We start from the raw sequence: 19,813 nt of genomic DNA on the forward strand, positions 1-19,813 counted from the left end.
CTAAACAGAGCCCTGACCCAATTTCTTCGAACACTTTTGGGATGAATTCGAATGCCGACTGTGAGCCACGTCTTTGCGCCTGACATCAGTACCCGACCTCACTAATGCTCTTGTGACTGAATAGGAGGGAATCCCCGCAGCCATGTTCCAAAATCTAGTGAAAAGCCTTTCCAGAAGAGTGGAGGCTGTTACAGCAGCAAAGGAGGGGCCAACTCCATATTAATACCCACGGTTTTGGAATGAGATGTTCAACAAGCACATATGGGTGTGATGGTCAGGTGTCCACATACATTTCGTGTTAAATGTTTGAAAGTAGTAATAAATCGTTTTATTGGACGTCTCGGGTTCGAATCTCTATATACCTGGCATGGCCAGGTGGTTAAGGTACTTGGCTCGTAATCCGAGGGTCGCGGATTCGAATCCCCGTCACCCCAAACATTCTCGCCCTTTTAGCCGTGGGGACGTTAAAATGTTACGGTCAATCCCACTATTCGTTGGTAAAAGAGTAGCCCAAGAGTTGGTGATGGGTGATGATGACTAGCTACCTTCCCTCTAGTCTTACACTGCTAAATTAGGGATGGCTAGCGCAGATGGCCCTCGTATAGTTTTGCGCGAAATTCAAAACAAACCAAAATCAAACGAGTCTCTTTGGTTCGAAATGTAAAGCCTTAAGTTAGTGCCTATGAATTACATTCGCCACGACGTCCTTACTTAAAGATAAATTTTGCACGTTACAGCGGGTAATATTAGACGAAGCTCTAACGGCTAAACCGATTCAACCCACTCGGTCTGCCCGCAGATCTGACCACGACCCCATCACGTGACACAACGAATGATAATGAAACAATAAACAAATACACAATAAAACAAACTTTTTTCAACACCCACAACAGATAAAGTGACATATTCACAAACACTCAAAACAACAACCGAAACCAACAAACAAAATCAATAATATACCACAAGAGCACTACAGAAACATACGAAACACAAGAAAATGATACCAGAACAGAAACACTTACGAAAATACACAAATGCTTGTAGACATAATTAAAACCTTTTAAACAGACTTCATCGTAGAATACTAAAAACCGATACAAACAAAAAACTGCATGGAACTACTGACAAATATAGCAAAAAAAAAAACCATTTATACCACCAATTAATAACAACGTCGTATATATCAACATCCAAGGTGCACTTGCTTCCAAGAAACGAGATCGAAGACATAATTCAACAAACTAACCCTGAAACAGCTATAACAGGTGAAACACAATCAAAATGCCATTTTAATATGAGACTTAAACAGCAAACATACAAACTTCTGATGCAACTCAAAAAATGCTAATAGAAGACAACTAATTGAATTTATAGATAATAACAATACAGCATTGCTAAACGATGCCACACCAACGTATACTTCGTATGCAAATAACAGCAGTGGCATACTTGCAACAAATGATTTAACTCAACATTTATTAAAAAATAAATATAATACAATTAATAACACTTATGACATAAAAGACGATACAGTTGATTTAGTAAAGTTCTATATTTTTCTTAGCATGACACTTAGGCCCGGCATGGCCAAGCGTATTAAGGCGTGCGACTCGTAATCTGAGGGTTGCGGGTTCGCATCCCCGTCGCGCCAAACATGCTCGCCCTTCCAGCCGTGGGGGCGTTATAATGTTACGATCAATCCCACTATTCGTTGATAAAAGAGTAACGCAAGAGTTGGCGGTGGGTGGTGATGACTAGCTGCCTTCTCTCTAATCTTACACTACTAAATTAGGGACGGCTAGCATAGATAGCTCTCGAGTAGCTTTGTGCAAAATTAAAAAAAAAAAAAACATATGCCAAAAATTAGTAAAATTTAATGTGGAAAAAGATGTTAATCACCTACCAAACTGGTGTGTTTTCGATCTCACCCCATATAAAAATATAACCTACCGAAAAGAAAATTTCAATTACAAAAAACCTAACTGGCAAGAATATCAAAAAGTACTAGACAATCCACTACCCATCAAAATAATTCAAACAGTCGAAAACCAGTCCAAAATTGGTAAGTACTGTCAAATAATCACGAAGTGCCTTCAAAAATTCGCCAAACAAAGAATACCACATCAACACAAAACAATAAACAACGCTTGGTTTGTTTGCTTTGGATTTCGCACAAAGCTACTCAAAAGGTGTCTGCACTAGCCATCCCTAATTTAGAAGTATAAAACTAGAGGGAAGGCAGCTAGTCATCACCACCCATCGCTAACTCTTGGGCTACTCTTTTACCAACGAATAGTGGGATTGACCGTCACATTATAAGGCCCCCACGGCTGAAATGGCGAGCATGTTTGTACGACCGAGATTCAAACCCGCGACCCTCAGATTACAAGTCGAACGTCTTAACCCACCTGGCCATGCCGGGCCCTAAACAACGCTTGGTAACCACACACAACTAATAACACTTATTAAACAGAGAAAAGATCTAAGAGAAGAGTTCATGGAAACGAGAAAGAGAAACAAAACCCCAATAAGAAATAAAATGCAAACAGAAGTTAAATTATTAAAACAAGATAAATGGGATAACTTCTGCTCCCAATTCAACGATAAACGGATCCCAAAAATTTCTAGTCACATCTTAAGAGATTCACAAATGGAGAAAACGAAACAAGATCTCGCCTCTGAAACACAACAACACCATAACATTCACGACTGCATAGAAAACAAAGGCCTTCACACAAAACGCGTTCAAAACACATCATGAACCAGATATGAATACACATTTTTATAATAAAGTAAATAAATGCATAACAAATAATACAGAATTACTTAAACCATTCTTCCCAGCTAACACAAACAACACAGTAAACAACTCCACAATTAGAATGTTAACAATGTTTATAATAAAGTAAATAAATGCATAACAAATAATACAGAATTACTTAAACCATTCTTCCCAGCTAACACAAACAACACAGTAAACAACTCCACAATTAGAATGTTAACAAGGAAATTAACTGAACAAGAACTCAGAGAAACAATCACAAAGACAAAAATCAAAGCTCCGAGGGAAGATAGTATACAACTCAAAAAATATGCTCTCCGAAATTATATGAACACCTAACATCAATTTTCAACCTATTACTAAACTCTGGATATATCCCACTTTCTTGGAAGCATGCAAACGTATTAATGTTCCATAAAGAGAGAAGGGAAGGCCAGCAAATAAACCATCCAATCAGCCTCTTTGGCCTGGCATGGCCAGGTGGTTAAGGCACTTGATTCATAAGTTGAGGGTCACGGGTTCGAATCCTGCTCACACCAAACATGCTCACCTTTTCAGCTGTGGGGGCGTTATAATGTAGCGGTCAATCCCACTATTCATTTATAAAAAGTACCCCAAGAATTGGCATTGAATGGTGATTACTAGCTGCCTTTCCTCTAATATTACACTGCTAAATTAGGGATGGCTAGCACAGATAGCCCTCGTGTAGCTTTACACAAAATTCAAAAACAAACCAATCAGCCTGGCAAAATACACAAACAAATAATCATATAACATCAGAATCACCTGAAGTACAAAATGAATTCAGAAAATTCAGATAAACAGATCACTTAGTTTGACTGACTGAGTCTAAAGCTATCTACTCAACACTGAGAAAGCTTTTGACATCGTATGGCAGAATGGTCTCCTGTAATGAATGACAGAAATGGAAATGGAGCTACCTCGTGGAATTATTCGTTGGCTTTCAAACTTGTTGGAAAACAGAAAATGTGAAATAAATATAAAGGGAACTTTCTTAGAGTTATTTACATCAGAAGTAGGGAGGGGTAGTTAACCCTATTCTATTAATCATGTATGTAAACAATATGCTGCTGAATGATCCAAATCATGGATGCTCATCACAGTTCGCTGATGATGTTGCAGTCTGGAAAAGAGCCCCTGCACCATGAATGGCAGCTACAACTATACGACCTCAATTGGCCCCCTCTGGGACAGCGGTAAGCCTTTGAATTTACAACACTAAAATCAGGAGTTCAATTCCCCTTGGTGAACACAGCAGATAGCCTGATATGGCTTTGTTATAAGAAAAAAAAACACACACACAACCCCAATTAAATAAAATAAGTGAATACTGTCAAAAATATAGAATTAAAATCACTATACCAAAAACCCAACGATTAGTATTCATAAAATTAACCAAACACAAGAAAGAACAACCAGAGTTATATATGAACTGAACACTGCTTCAAACTGCTACATCCACCAAATTTCTTTGGTGTTTTTTCTCGTTACCTTTACAAAGTATTGTTATGTTATAGAGTCACGCACATTCACCCTCTCAGTCACACAGCGGTATGTAACAAGAAACTGGATTTCGATATTAGTGGTGGGCAGACCACATATAGCCCCTGCTACCATTCCTTACCATCATCCTTAAGTCATAAAGGAAAATGCCTGTGGTCATAGCATCCTTAAGCATTGGAGATATTCCACCTGTCAAGCAAAATCCAAATGCTGATAAAAACAAAACAAAAAAAAAACTTGCCAGCAACTAATGAAAACCAGTTAAGATTTAGGAGTTGAGTACTTGAACCCAAGTATAAACTCCAACTGCCTTTTCCTGTCTGCAGCCAATTGTGGAAAGGCAGTGACTCTTAGTAATTAGAAATAACTTCATTGCAGGATTAAACCAACCCGATAAAAAAATTCTAGAAAACAAAATACCCAACATTCACATTTTCAGTTGATGTTTATTGTTTGAATTTATAACCAACAAGTCGCAGATACCTACTGTAGAAGAATCCTAGCCTAGAAACACATAAAAACCTGACCAGAACTGTGTTAAAGTGATTAACTTTGAATGAAATAGTTTCATTAAGGTCCACTGCAATTGTCCAATATCTCTTGTTAAGGTTTTTGATTTTCCCAATGTCTGTGGAGTACTTCAAAAACTGGTTTAATCCGGAACAACCAACAAGTTTAAAATTGAAAAATTGTAAAAAAAATAATTGTGCAGTTTATGTAATATAGTATATAAAACCTTCATACTTTGTTTTTTATTAAGCAAACTTACCTAAAAAATATATCACACAAGGTATTGACCATTTATGTGATACAATACAATAATACATATGAAACCTTCATATCTGTTTATTTGATAAAAGTATTTAGAAGTTGCATCAAGAAAGGTACTGTTAATTTATACTTTACATTCAACACACAAACACAGACTTTCAGACAATTTATTTTTATTATATTTCTGGATTTAAAACCTGAATTACTTTGTACTCAAAACAGAGAAGATTTCTTATACTTTTAGAAAATTAAAGGAATCATTAGCATCCTCCACTAAAGAACATTTCAAACACTAGTCTACTGTATTTTATCTGTTTGTTCCCACAGCTACTTTAAAATTATTTGGACCATCTTAATTCTTTTGGGTTTTTTTTAAATCAGATAAAACAACATTCAAAATCAGTGCTGAAATAACTAGTGTTTAACAAACTTCACAAGAAACATACAAGTTGAACTTTTCTTATTGGTTTAATCTCATGGCTGCATTCTAAGAGCTCCATCTAATCTTATTACTTCTCCATTCACCAGTGGATTTTCCACAATGAACTGAACAAGATGAGCAAATTCTTCTGTATTACCAAGACGACTTGGAAAAGGCACAGTCTTTGCCAAGAATGTTCGAACCTTCTCAGGTAGACCAGCAAGTAATGGTGTATCAAATAAACCTGTAAAACAAATCCAAACTTTTCACCATCTTACAATATATAGAAACACTTGTTCACTTTTTGTCTATTCACTTTTACCCAACAGTTTACCTATACTTTATTTGCAAAGTTGGAAATATATTGCACAATTCATAAAAAAAAACTTTTTCTAGTGCGACAAGTGCCACTATACATTAGTCACAAAATAAGCTTGTGAAATGAATTCTAAAAACTAATAACAACAATCCAGTTAAATGAAAATCCTCCAGATGTGTATGTAGAAGCAAGTAGAAACAACATTATTCTTAAAGCTGTACATTTCATCTTTCTAACAATTCTTTAAGATAAATTAGTACAATTTCTATTGCTTCCAAAGCCAATCCTTACATAATGAATGCGGGAACACAATACACAGTAAAACAAACAACGGTCTGATAACATGACAGCAAACGGTACAGACCTGGTGCAATAGTACAGCACCGTATCCCTTGGGGAGCAAGATCACGAGCAATTGGAAGAGTCATGCCTACTATGGCCCCTTTGCTTGCTGAATAAGCCACTTGTCCTGTCTGACCTTCAAATGCTGCTATGCTAGCAGTATTGATCAGAACTCCACGCTGACCATCAGAATCTGGTTCATTCTTTCCAATCAATCCAAGTGCTAGACGATTTACATTGAATGTACCAAGACAATTGACCTATGATTATAAGTGACAGACTTCATTAGGTTAAGGAAAAAACAAATGGATTATAACGTTATAGAATTAATTACACAGAACATTCATTGCTACATATGACACAGCTGACATTAGTTTAAAAAAACCAAAGTTGATTATATCATTTTAGAGATAATCACACAAATTATTCATCAAAACTTATTTAATATACGACTTTAATTTTCAATCCCCATGACATTGTGTAAGAGAGTGAAATGTACGTCAATGCCTCTAAAGTTTGAACTATTTTTAAAATATCATACCTTTGTATATGTCAATAAAAGATAAAACAGACTGAAAAGAATAAATGACTTTCATAAATTTTTTCTTGAACACATAATTATCTTTACTATTTCCACAGTGTAATTAGAAAAAACAAACAAAAAAACTTAGACTCAAAAGACTCCCACAACTGAGAAACACTTGGTATAATATGTTGACCTATTTAATTTAACCAAGTAAAGAAAATGAGGAATAAGCACTATATCACAACTTAAATGTCATTTATCAACTATGGCTGCAACATCTCCATAAACCTCAAAACATTTTCACTACATAATTAACACAATTTAAAGTTTTTAAAATGTACATGACCAGTTTTAAGTTTAAGATTTTCCATGAGGATGTACGTTTCACAAATAAAGCATTCAGATATCCTGCCAAAATTCATCATGATAAAAACAAAACTGATATACCAATAACACTTTCTTAAAATCTTCAAGAGAATGAGGTAGATCTTTCTTGAAATTGTATATTTTGAAAGCAACTCCAATACCAGCACAGTTGACAGCAACATCTAATTTGCCAAATTTGTCTTTGACTAAGTCCAAAGCTTTTCCAACATCCTCTTCAGAAGTAACCTGAAACAATAAAATACAAACAAATTATTGATTACAACCACAGATCAAGGCTACAAGTTTCAAATAATGTAAAACGTGGCAAGAGAACCATCAAGAACTCAAGGAGCACCAAAAAAAACAAAATTTTCAATGTGTCTCATTATAGCACAGATTTTTGTAAATGATAACACTAATTTCATAATGTTTGTTGAACAATAATAAATATATATAGAATGAATGTAATTAAAATAATTCTACTTATATCATGAACTGCAACATTTGCAGAGTAAGAAATCTATTTGTAAATCTTAATGAATAAAAGATGTTTAAATGAATGTAATCAAACCTGTATTGAATGTAGTGTTATCCACAAAGCATGATTGTGCTGATACAGGTGGGTTAAAATAACTAATTACATAGGGAAAATATAACATCCTGCAAGTTTTGAAACATATGGAGTGGATGGTCCAGCTTTATGTCTACCAAAGTAATACTTACTCATCACTTACAATAAATGTATATCCACAGAATAACACTAATACCTATATGTAAAGGTACTAATAGCTAATTTTTATGTTTAACATCTACTAAATTTTGACATAACTGGTTAAATATTGCAACAAATTTAACATTTTTGACTAAAGGATCACTAGGATCTTCAAGTGGTTAAACATTTTTTTAATTACATGAAGGTTCATAAAAAGCATGTAAACCTGCTGTTAATTTGTATTTATAAAAATACACCTTTAAATATCTCATACTGAAAATACCCCAGTTGTAGTTTATGGAAGGATATCATATCTATTACAAAAACTGCATATTTAAAGACAGCATGTTTGGTTCCCACATACTTAAAAAAACAAACACACACAACATTTAAAATAAGTAAAAAGTCCCAAACTGTTTTTGAGTTACTATATTTTAATTATACAAGATTCTGGATTCCAGTCCAAGAAGGTAACCTTCAAAACACAGATCAGATCTACATATACAAAGTAGTGAAATTTTTTACTTTATGGCTTCAGACCAAGAATTTAAAGGAGGTACAGTCTTAAGTTTGGGCCATGCCATTTCAAGTTAATCTGAACATTACTTTCTAAGCAGTAAAGACTAAATGGCTGAACATATGTATTGTATATGAAAGTCAATTTTTATTTAACTACAGAAAATAAGATTTTGTTTTCAGCTTATTTGAGACTAGCAATTTAAATCATATCTTTCCTTTATATTCATTAACCTTTTTAAATAAGAGCAAGTAAATATTTGGTCATAAATATTCAGATGATAATTCATTTTGTACTGTTATCTCTCTCCCTGATATGCATCCATTTCATTCCATGCATCAGTTCATGCACTGCAGGTGTACTAAATTATCCAAGGACAGACATCTCCAGGCATACAAAATATATTAAACCTGTTATGACCACTGGTGGTTAAACTCCAATTTTTTACTGTTTTTTGTCTTCATCTCTTGATTTTAAGACAAACTAAAGACAAATGGGTCAACAAGTCAACCTCAAGTTGTTTGGATTGTCATTATTAAAATGTGGAACTACTTTGATACAAATATAAGGCAATACACACAGAAGAAAACTGTCTGTCAATTCTTATTCACTGCAATTGTAGGTCACATGTTCTAAGCAGGAACTTTGAAAGGAGAGTCACATGAGAGACAGCAGAACAGTGATATAAATAATTAAACAAACATGGTTGGGAAATACACAAGACTATAAAATTACCAATATACTTACATACAGGGTTGCAAAACCTTCAAGACAAACCCTTAATCTCTAGATTCTTTACTCACTTGTCATTTCTGAGGATGGAAGATGCACACCTTGTTTCACATTAAATAAAATTGGCTTTATTTTAAGGTTTAAAACATGCATTTCATAATCTGTGTATATGTTAATACCCAGAACAGTTACTTTTGTAGAAATCTTAATTTGGTTTATCACACAGAATACAGAAGTTTGAAAACCAAATCTATCATGTTTAAAATAATTTTTCTCCTGAAGAACAGTAATAGTAGTAGTAATGAATACCTTATCATGTTCTGATCCTTTTCAACAAATTAATATTCTCATTTATATAAGGAGAACAAACTTTATAAACTATTCCACCATTATTATTAGCAATGAAAAACATTCTTTTGATGGCTTGAGTGACTTATCCATCACTATGACAAAATTAGTTTCTATGGTACTGTTACTAAATGGATTTACATCTATATTAAATGTACAACCTGATTGCATTACACTGTACTTAGTGTAATTTAAGATCAGGACTAAATATCTGTCCAACTTAACAATTGATCAGTGATTCTAACTGTACTTTACATCTCCAAAACAGCTAGAAGTACCCAAAATCTTAAACTCTCATCAGCAAACTTTACTAATCATGCTTAAATCAAATCATTACTGTAAATAACAAAAAGCCCCAATCACTCAATCTTTAGGAATTCCACTATGTAAGAAGGGTCTAATTAGACTGGATTCCATTAATAACTGTCTTTCTTTTCTATCATCCTACAATACAATTAACTAGTCCTTCTCCAGCCCCTCTAATGTGAAAATGTAAGTTAACCAAGTTCAAATATTTCTCATCATCCAGATAAATAGCATGTTTAAAAAAGTTAACATCAGTAAATCTATGTTGCCTTTATTTTCTGGCATCATACTTCACTATATGATTTGGTGCATCCCCCCCACTTTATCTTTCAGAACAACACTCATCATCCCCTTTAAAACAGAAGTAACCCTAGTATCTCTCCAACTATTTGCTGACCTACCAAAAATGAAAAATAGAAAAGCTCATACATATTATCTTTGACCTCTTTTAAAACCATATGGAAACTTTTTCTGGTTTTAATGCCTTATCTTTAATCTCCCAATCCTTCTAATTACCATCAAGGAATTAATATGTACATGATTCACCTCAATTCCAATATTTCTAATTCTTTCATAAAATTAGCTTTCTAAAAAAAAAAATCACACAAGTTGAAATTGATTTCTGAGGAGTATTTTTATAACTGTTTATTGTTCTAATTAGAACACAACCAAACATTTTTAAATTCCTTAAATTTGAGCATATCTATATATGGTTTCAAGTAATGACTGATAAAATATATCTCGGCAATCTCTCAATTTTTCACAAATCACTTGTGTTTGAAACTGTTGGCATGTAATTTATAAAAAAAGTCATAAGTAAAATTAATTCATGCATAAAATAATGTAAGATGGAAATATAAACAAAATAATGCAATATAACAACACAAAAATAATTAATTACTAGGTGAGATACCTGTCCACTGGAAAAAAATCAGAAAAATTCATGATTAATGAAAGATTATTCAGGATAATTTACTTCCTTTATATGCAATTGTAAAAAAATACCAAAACACTCAGAAAAATGCCAAACACAAAATGTGAAACCACAAATTAGATCCATGTACCTTAACATGGATCCAACAAACCATAATAAACTTTAGTGAAGATCCATCAAAAGAGGGTGAAGTAGTTACATGTACAGACAACACACATTACTATAATATTTATACAGATTTATTAAGGTTATTAAACATAAGATGCAGATAAAGTTAAAAAGAACATAATAATTCCCCTAGCTTATCATAATATCACCGTCTTTCATTTTATTTGTTTTAACCCTTCACAATGGGTCATGGGTCAAAGGCCATGTCATTGCATTTGTTGAATTGCATTCAAAATTTTATTGAACTACTATTTTATAAATTTATGTGAATAAGTTTGGAATCAAAATGTAGATTACAGTTCAAACTTTAATATTATATATGAGTTAATTTCTTAAATTAAAATTAAATATTAAGAGAACGCATCTGAAGTTAGATTTTGGCGTGTCACATGGTATGTTAAATACAGCACTGTTTAAAATTAGATGTTTGTGATGTTGAAATATTAAGTCTATAGTTTTGTACAAATTAGGAACTCAAATTAATAATAATAACAAGCCAGAATATAGAGTAATAACCTTGTATCTTTTTACTTTCCTGATGCATGGCTTATGTATTGAATCAAAACACAGTGGCCCCCATTCATCTCTTTCCATTTTTGGAAATGGTCCCTTATATACACTTATTTCAATATATGACATGAATAACCATTCAACAGCTTAGAATGTCCCCCAGAGTGATTTTCCCAACTATTTTAAACTATGAAAAGGCGACCATGTTTTTTCAAACAAAGATCTCAAAAAGGTAAGCTGTGATGTGTGTTTTAGTCTGCTTGAAATTTCATATCTTTTAAAAATCTAAATATGTCTTAGTTACTAAGCTTAATAAACTATAGTAGAATTCTATGGTACCAGTATAGTTATTTATAATTTTTTTGATTATTCAACTATATATATATAACCTAACCTAAAAAAATGTTTGATATCCTCCACGTACAAAATTTTAAAAAGCTTAGAAACCTATGTAGCAGCAATTGAGTTCAAAGTTTGTAGTGAGAAAAGATAATTGTTTGCTTTAATTCTTGATTTATTGCTCTAGATTTTAAGAATACAAGTTTAATAATTTATTTCTAAATAGTAATAATCTGTATACATATGTAATTAATAACTGAAATGTAGCTACATATTACAAAATACTAGTACACAAACACAACCAAGACAGGAAAGGCTAAAGGTCAGTTGGATATGTAACATGAGTAAACATCTACTATGTAAATACAAGTTATGTAATTTTAACTAGGTATGACTAGAAAGGCTATATAATAAAATATATAGATACAGGGTGTTTGGAAAGTCACTGTGCACTTATATATTTATTAACAGACATGCTTCAATATAGAATACAGGAGGTAAATATGAATGACAATTATAAACAACTTTGAAAGTGACCCCACTTGGCATCAATACAGACTTGGATCCTTCTTATTTTGTTTCTAAGCACTACTATCAGTTGCTAGCTTAAAATAGACTGAATAAAATATGATTACAAAACCACACAGTGACTTTCTGAACACCTTGTATATATAGCATTATGAGACTTAAGCTACTTAGACTAAGCATTTGTATTTTCTCATTATGACACAGTCATTCTAGCATAAAAAAACGAAGGATAATTTATATTTCCTAATTTTATAATGGTTATGAGGTTGGTTAAGCAACAGACCCCACACAGAAGTTAAGAGTACAGAAAATAACAAAATATACTCTTACTGAAAACAAATATTTGAAATGTATTTAGGAGATAAGAGAGACAACACAAATAATATAAAAGATATGGGGGAAGAAGTTTTTTTTTCATCATAAAATAAAATCACTTTGCACTCAGGCTAGTAAAAAAAACAAATTTGATATTTTCACAAACAAATCTTTAGTAAAAATATTTTATTAAAAATCTGATTTTTGTATACAAAACACTTGCAATCTTCATTAGAAGTCTACCAAATTTTGTGAAGATTTGCATGCTGCGTCCCAAAATTATAGTGCAGACAATGTGCACAAATGTGTAGACAAACTTGAGTATATTATACCAAACCTATCACAAAAGGGTTAATAAATTTTTTAAAGTACTGCTAAGACCTTTGAATTAAGTATACAAGAACTATATATATGTCTATGTTGTTATATATGAATGAATATGCAGTAAAACCTGTCTAAGGCAGAATTGCACAAGACTGAGTAAAATTTCTGGCTGAAGCAGGTTTTCTGGCTCAGACAGTGAATGCACATTTCCTTAATTATATACAATTTTTGAGCAGAATGTTATACTTGGTTGACTCAAGGGAAGTAAGACATTTATGAATAACGTTATTATACTGTTTATGCTATATTTATTAGAATAAGAACAAAAATAGACATTCAAAATATACACAAGTACACAAAATCTTAATCAAATTTATTTGAAGAAAGTGTCCAATTTCAACAGTTTCATTTTTTTAATAGGCTTTCTCATGCAGTTAAAAGAAAATGCCAATTGTATGGCCTTTTCATGAAGTCAATTTTCCCCCTTCATTTTTGCATACAATTTTATAGCATTAATATAACATAACACTTGCAATAAGTAGGGATTCCTATTTCCTCACTATCTTTTCCACTTTGTTCATCTTGCAATTCTATTATAGATTTTAAATAAATTTCATCAGTTTCTGTTAAAATATTCGTGTCAACATTCACAAAACTTTTCACGTTTACAGAATCATCTGCATCAATCTTCTCAGAGTTTAGATTTCTCTAGTATTGTCATAACAAACTTCTCTATAATCTCTGCCATTATCAAGACTAAATCCACAGTTTCCAGATTACACAGGTTTTAGTGTATTGAAATTCACAAAAATTGACATCTCCAGCTCGTACAGGTTTCTGCCCTATTGCAGTTTCTAGCTTAGACAGGTTTTAGCGTATTTAAGTTTACAAAAATTTTGACATTTCTATGAAATAAAGATTTAAAATATACAATTTTGTGTTTTGCAACATTTTTTGATGGCCCTCACCTGTAACATACTGACAACAACAAAAAAAGGACCATGTTGTCTTTCAGAAATATCCTTACATTATAGAAAAGAACAAATTTAATCCCACACTTGATCCTTCAGACATACACAATGCTCCTCTTAAACGTACATAAAGTGCCACCCTCCACAACTGCTCAAGCAACTCATTCATCAACTTCACAGCTGATAACTAGCCTTTAAAATAACACTAGGTAATTCTTGGATTGGCAAAATTTCGTACGAGACTTTATATTAATACTTAACATATCACATAGACAGAAAGTTAATAAAATATGCTTGCACTTAGGAATCTGGAGTCCTATTTCTCCACATACATAACACATACTTTTTCATATATTTGAACATACAAACACATTTATGTGTGTATATCTATACTTACATCAGTTGGAGCAAATGCACAGCTATCACCCAAGGTCTTGGCTACATCCTGACCTTTGGAAGTAGGAAGATCACAAATAACAACCCGAGCTCCCTGGTTGACCAATCTCTGGACAGTAGCCTGCCCTAGTCCTGAAGCTCCTCCAGTGACCAAGGCAACAAGACCCTGAGTAAATCATACATTATACAACAGATGATACACATCATTTTACAAAAGGATTTTTTAAAATCTTGGAACTTTCCTACATACTTCTTACATTAGACATCTAACACCAATAATGGTTGGTTGGTTGATTTAGTGTTTTATGGCACAAAGCAGCTAGGCTATCTGTGCCAAACATCCAGTAAAAATGTTAAAATTTAAGTAAATTTGGAAAAATTCATGAAAGGAAATTAAGGTAAAACAAAACAATGTTTAAATCATAAATAGCATAAAACCAAGGTGTACAACTAGTCCACAATGTTAAGAGAAAAGCTACATTAATACAAGTTGTAAAGGACTTTCTGTTGCATAATTGTAATTATCATAACTCGCAAGGAAGACTAACAGGTAAGTACAAAAACCACCTTCAGTCACCTGAAGTTAGCCTTTCCAGTCCTGGTTCTGAGTTATTTGACATTATGGGAATTTTCAAAAAGTAAAGTAATGAAAAAGTTTTAAAAGACGTGTAGCAAAATTATAATAATAACTCACTAGGATGACTAATGAGTAGTTCAAACAGCAGTGTTAGTCACCTGAAGTTAGCCTTTCCAGTCCTGGTTTCAAGTTACTTAAAATTATGGCCATTCTCTAATTTCAAATCAAACTAGATAGACTTTGATTCTTAAAAGGGAATCACATTAATAAAGGTCAAATGTTTAAATTAAAAAACTTAAATGTCATTAAAAAGACTAATGGCCTTTAAAAAACTAAAAACATTACCACGGTGGACAGTGTCACCATCACCAATAACACTGTCTAATGTTATGGACGAACCTTGGGACAAAACATGTTTAAAATGGTGCCATCATTGAATCATAATGATGGTGAGAATGTAATATGTGGCTTATTGTGACCTAAGTGATACACAGACTACACACTGGTACATCAATTCCAAATAAGAGAAAACGATGAGTTAAAAAATTGTGACCAATGCATAGTCTAGTTAACACAACTCCCTCTTTCCAATCCTAACAGAAGCAAGATGGCCAAAGTCCAATGTAGGGTTTTATTTGGAAATACTTGTTTTCAGCGTTGCTCACTACAAGTCGACTGCCAGTTGGCATGGAGCCAAGCCTTGAATACAGGACCATAGCCCATGTATGGAACAGACACAGTGGTGATAGTGCCAGAGCAGATAGATTTAGCTGCAGTATCAAGGTGCTCATTCCTGCGAATACTAGCGCGGCCCAGTAAAAAACTGGAAAGAAGTAGATGTTAAAGTTTTGAATATTGGCGAGAATAGGGTGTGAACTAACATGAAGCAATTCCAGGGCCATTGAGTCAGTATAAATAGTACAGTTTGAGTACTGCTTCGCTTCTATGTGATCCAGGGCAAGAGAAATGGTGTACAGTTCAGCAGTGAACACAGAAGCTGTAGAGGGGATTCTGCGCACAACCTCCATACCATAATAAACCATTGCAGAGCCCACACAGTCACCTGATATCGAACCATCTATATAAATAGGAATGGAAAGAAGGTTTGAAAGATGTTCAACAAATAACAGACAGTATTTCCAATTGGGAGAGTCTGCTTTTCTCAGATGACTTAAAGATAGGTCACATTTGGAGACTGTAAAAACCCATGGTGGGATGGGCTGACCAGTGGATACAGCAATGTTATACAGTGAAAGAGGGCATGTGGATCTAGTGGCATTGACCATGGCCAGTCTATATCAAAATTATAGAAAAATGATCACTGCCTTGTGGATTATTGTCAACCCTCCATAAAAAATGGGAAATAAGGAGAGTGAGCAAATTGAGAGATCAATAGCAGTAAAGGACTGACTATGTGCATGAAAATAGGTCAAAGAACCAGTATTAAAAAGAGAAAGGCTGTGATCAGAGAGCATACGCACTACAGAACGACCCCTCCTATCAATATCAGCACTTCCCCAAAGGGTATGATGTCCATTAAAGACCCCCAGGATTAAAAAGGGAGACAGCATCAATGAGAGCATCAAGATCTGATTGATCATATGTCTCTCCAAACAACAGGTAAAGAGAACAAACAGTGATGGTATGACCCAAGGAAACACCAATGGCTACAACCTCCAAAGGTGTGCACAGTGGCAAAGACAGGGTGGGCACATGCTAATCAACCAACAGTGTCACCCCTCCATGCACTCATCCATCACACAGCCTGTCATTTCTGTAAAAAGAAAACTGCCAAAAGGTGACTGTATTGGAAAGTTTCAGAAATGTTTCCTGTACAGAAAGACATAAGGATGGTAGGAAGCAATCAGTGTTTTGATGTCATCCAGATTAGAATGTAAACCTCTACAGTTCCATTGTATCAAGGTGGCCATTTTTATTTACATGTAGGCAAAGTGGGTGGAGAACCCTTCTGTTTATGACCATGTCTTTTTTCCTTACTGTCCTTATTCGAGGGATGTCTATCAACCTCCATAGATCCTGCCCTGGGACAACTGGGCAGGTCTTTGCTGTTGAAAAGGGATTCCAGTGACTGAGGATATAAACAAATTATCATTTTGCATCTTGGGGTGGAAGAAGAAAATGTATCCAAAGAAATGCCTGTACCCAGATCCAAAGTAAGTGGATCTTGGTATTTGTTGGAACATATGTAATGGACAGAGATGGGTGTTGAAGTTGATTCATCAACTTTTTTAACTGAAGGTCAAAAGACTTTTCACCAGGAAGGGTAAGAACAATTACAGTTGACACAATAAGAGTCCATTTCACACTCACAGGCATCATGGTCCTTGCCACCTCAATGAGCACACGTCAAGAAACCACGACATGACGTCTTTGAATGACCAAACCGCTGACACTGAAAACATTGGAGAAGGTTTGGAATGTATGGCCACACCCTGCAATTAAGACAACCTGCATTGATGGTGGCAGGTGGATGTGGTGATGTAAATGTCAGAACAAAAATACTGGTCATCTTTGTAATTCCATCTTTGCGAGTGGAGATACGCCTCACTGCAGAAACTCTTTGAGTGGAGAAACCAGTGAGAATCCCTGACTCATGATGAATTCAAATTAGCATGAGGTGTAACCTCAACAGGTATATTCCTAATTGCCCTTGAGTGCAAGAGGAGTTCACTATGTTGAGATGTGGATGTTTCCACCAATATGTCACCAGATCGAAGCTTCTTTATGAAAAAGGGAGACATTTGCCTTAAAGGTTTCTGTCTGAAAAAGAATGTAGGATAAGAAAATGAGGTACAACAGGTGTTACAGATGTTGAAGATTGCTGCTCAGAATCTTCAAGATGTGGTTGTTTACCTATAGACTGTTTTTTCCTATTTTATTGAGATTTTCAATTGGAGTATCCATAATAAAAAAGGAAAATTTTGGTGCCCACTGACCCACCCACCATGGAGCCCTAAGGAAGATGCAGTACAATGTCAAACAAGGACACTGCAGCAAGGTCAGGGTTTCATGAGAACTATACTCAAACACCAACATCAGATACAATGTCCACAACACCTGTTGATAACATCCAACACTGGTAAATTGGTTGACCCCAGCCCAAGTGGACCAGCTGACTAAACCAAGGGGGCCACCCCAAGGCTACCTGTTTACAGAAATTCAAGGCCAAAATGGTGTGTTTGGGTTGTACCTCCTCAACCACCAGGATTCTCTCCTCCCCTTCATGGGTCACCATGTTAGGCAAACACGTAGGTATATGTTTAGATCCCAGACAAGGTAAACTGAAAGAACAGAACCTTTCCTGGGAGGTCCCCTCACTACCTACAGGAATCCACACCAAGGGGAACACAGTAATAAGCACGCTTATGGTTACATTTCAGCAAGATCAATTGATTTATATGCTGGCACATTTTCTTCTCAAAATATTGAATAGGAATCAAACTGATAGAAGAATTTCAGCTTTAGTTTTTTAAACATTTCCACCATTCTGTAACTCTTCATTTTTGTGTACAAGAACAAATTATTTCCCAATTTTCTGTTGAAGTAAAACTACTCAGGACATATTCCAACATACCACTAACAAGTCCACTGGAATATCCTACAGTTCTTTTATGCAGATTGTTTTTTTCACACCCACTGTTAAGAATGTCCATGCAGTTATACAGCTTTGGCAACTATCAGTGACATTAAAAGTCAGCTTCCTCATAGACACTAAACTTTTTTCATACTAAATCTCAATCTAATGATGTTTCAGTACAAATTATCTCTTTTTCTCTTCAAAACTAAAAAAAAAAAAAATCCCAAGAACATTTATACAAGTACGTTACAAGAACAAGGAACTGCTATGATTTAACCAACCATTAGAATGCTAAATTTGATGTATTTTATAATTTTATTTCATTTAATAGTTATATAGCATGGTATCTACACTGTCAACAAACCACCATACAAACTACTTTTTTCATATGTGAACTATGTTGTTAATAATAATACAATAATCTAAATAACTTTTACTAAACAAACCTTTCTAAAACCATTAAACACAGAAATATAAACAACAGTCTGAAGTATGTTTTCATGTCCAATTGTTAAAATACAAAACTGTAATAACTCCAAAATACTTTGACATAACAAAGAAAAACTGAAATAGACGGTCAATATAAAACTTCAAATTCGGTTGTCACAGGTGATGTCACACATTCTGGACTTCACCTGCCAGCACGCTTACTTTTATCATTCAACTCTAAATTTAAGTTTTATTTATTTCATAATAACCTCAATAGCAGCAAAATGCCTGATCTGCTATTTCGAAAGATATCGAAATTTTACCTTTACTTCATTGAATGTCTCAAGTAATTAGACATTATGTAATAATATTGTTCACAGAATATGAAGACAACACACAAGTCAAATATCAACGGACACACTAATATACGATGTTAACCTTAAAAGATGAACACGTTTTTTAGCTTAAAATTAACTTTAGTCAATTATATAACATTACTTTAATAAGTAATACACCACGAAAAACTGACCAAAACATCAAATTAACAGTAATTACCTTCACATTTCTAATAGTTGTCATAACCGTTACTCAACTATAAATTACACCATCAAAGCTCCCTACTCAAGTGATGCTCTCACTTTAGCCTTGAAAAATTTAAGAAGTGTGCATTGGCATCTTTTGGTAGAAAGGCGCATTAATATTTTTTTTTCTTATAATTAATTTGCTCACTATATTATAATGAATATTAGCAATAAGATTTGATAATAAATTTTCTATTATAATTGTAGCTAACTTGTAATTTTGGATCAAGCATAGCCTGATAGATTGTGAATCAATTGCTCGCATCCAGTTTAAAAAAAAATAAAAATAAAAATCGAAATTCCTATAATTCAATAAGATAAAAATATCTCAAAAACTGGCTATGAATGTTTGATTTAAAATTAGATGTGACAAGCGCAGATAACCCTTTAGTAAGCTTAAGCGATTTTCCGAAAATAAAATATTTTCTTGCGACTGAAAAAGTGATACACATTATGCATTTAACGACAACATTTTAT

The 19,813-nt window shown here is 33.8% G+C and overlaps 1 protein-coding gene across 1 annotated transcript; it reads right to left on the reverse strand.

The window, feature by feature from the left end:
* Positions 1-5,233: 5,233 nt before the first annotated feature.
* scu (hydroxysteroid 17-beta dehydrogenase 10) lies at positions 5,234-19,460 on the reverse strand. The gene is made up of 5 exons (XM_076482846.1): positions 19,311-19,460; positions 14,153-14,317; positions 7,133-7,297; positions 6,182-6,419; positions 5,234-5,742 (listed from the first exon to the last, which is right to left on the reverse strand). The coding sequence occupies exons 1-5, from the start codon at positions 19,332-19,334 to the stop codon at positions 5,552-5,554; spliced, it is 783 nt and encodes a 260-aa protein (XP_076338961.1). The 5' UTR covers positions 19,335-19,460; the 3' UTR covers positions 5,234-5,551.
* Between the last annotated feature and the right edge of the window lie 353 nt (positions 19,461-19,813).

This window comes from Tachypleus tridentatus, chromosome 13 (genome assembly GCF_004210375.1).
Source record: "Tachypleus tridentatus isolate NWPU-2018 chromosome 13, ASM421037v1, whole genome shotgun sequence".
Lineage (NCBI taxonomy): Eukaryota > Metazoa > Arthropoda > Merostomata > Xiphosura > Limulidae > Tachypleus > Tachypleus tridentatus.

Bases quoted from the DNA above. Each gene is read 5' to 3' on its own strand.
- scu (XM_076482846.1), bottom strand. From the start codon at position 19,334: ATGACAACTATTAGAAATGTGAAG. The intron at 14,318-19,310 runs GTAATTACTGTT...TGATTTACTCAG, and splicing joins CAACTATTAGAAATGTGAAG to GGTCTTGTTGCCTTGGTCAC. The intron at 6,420-7,132 runs GTATATCAGTTT...TTATAATCATAG, and splicing joins ATTTTAAGAAAGTGTTATTG to GTCAATTGTCTTGGTACATT.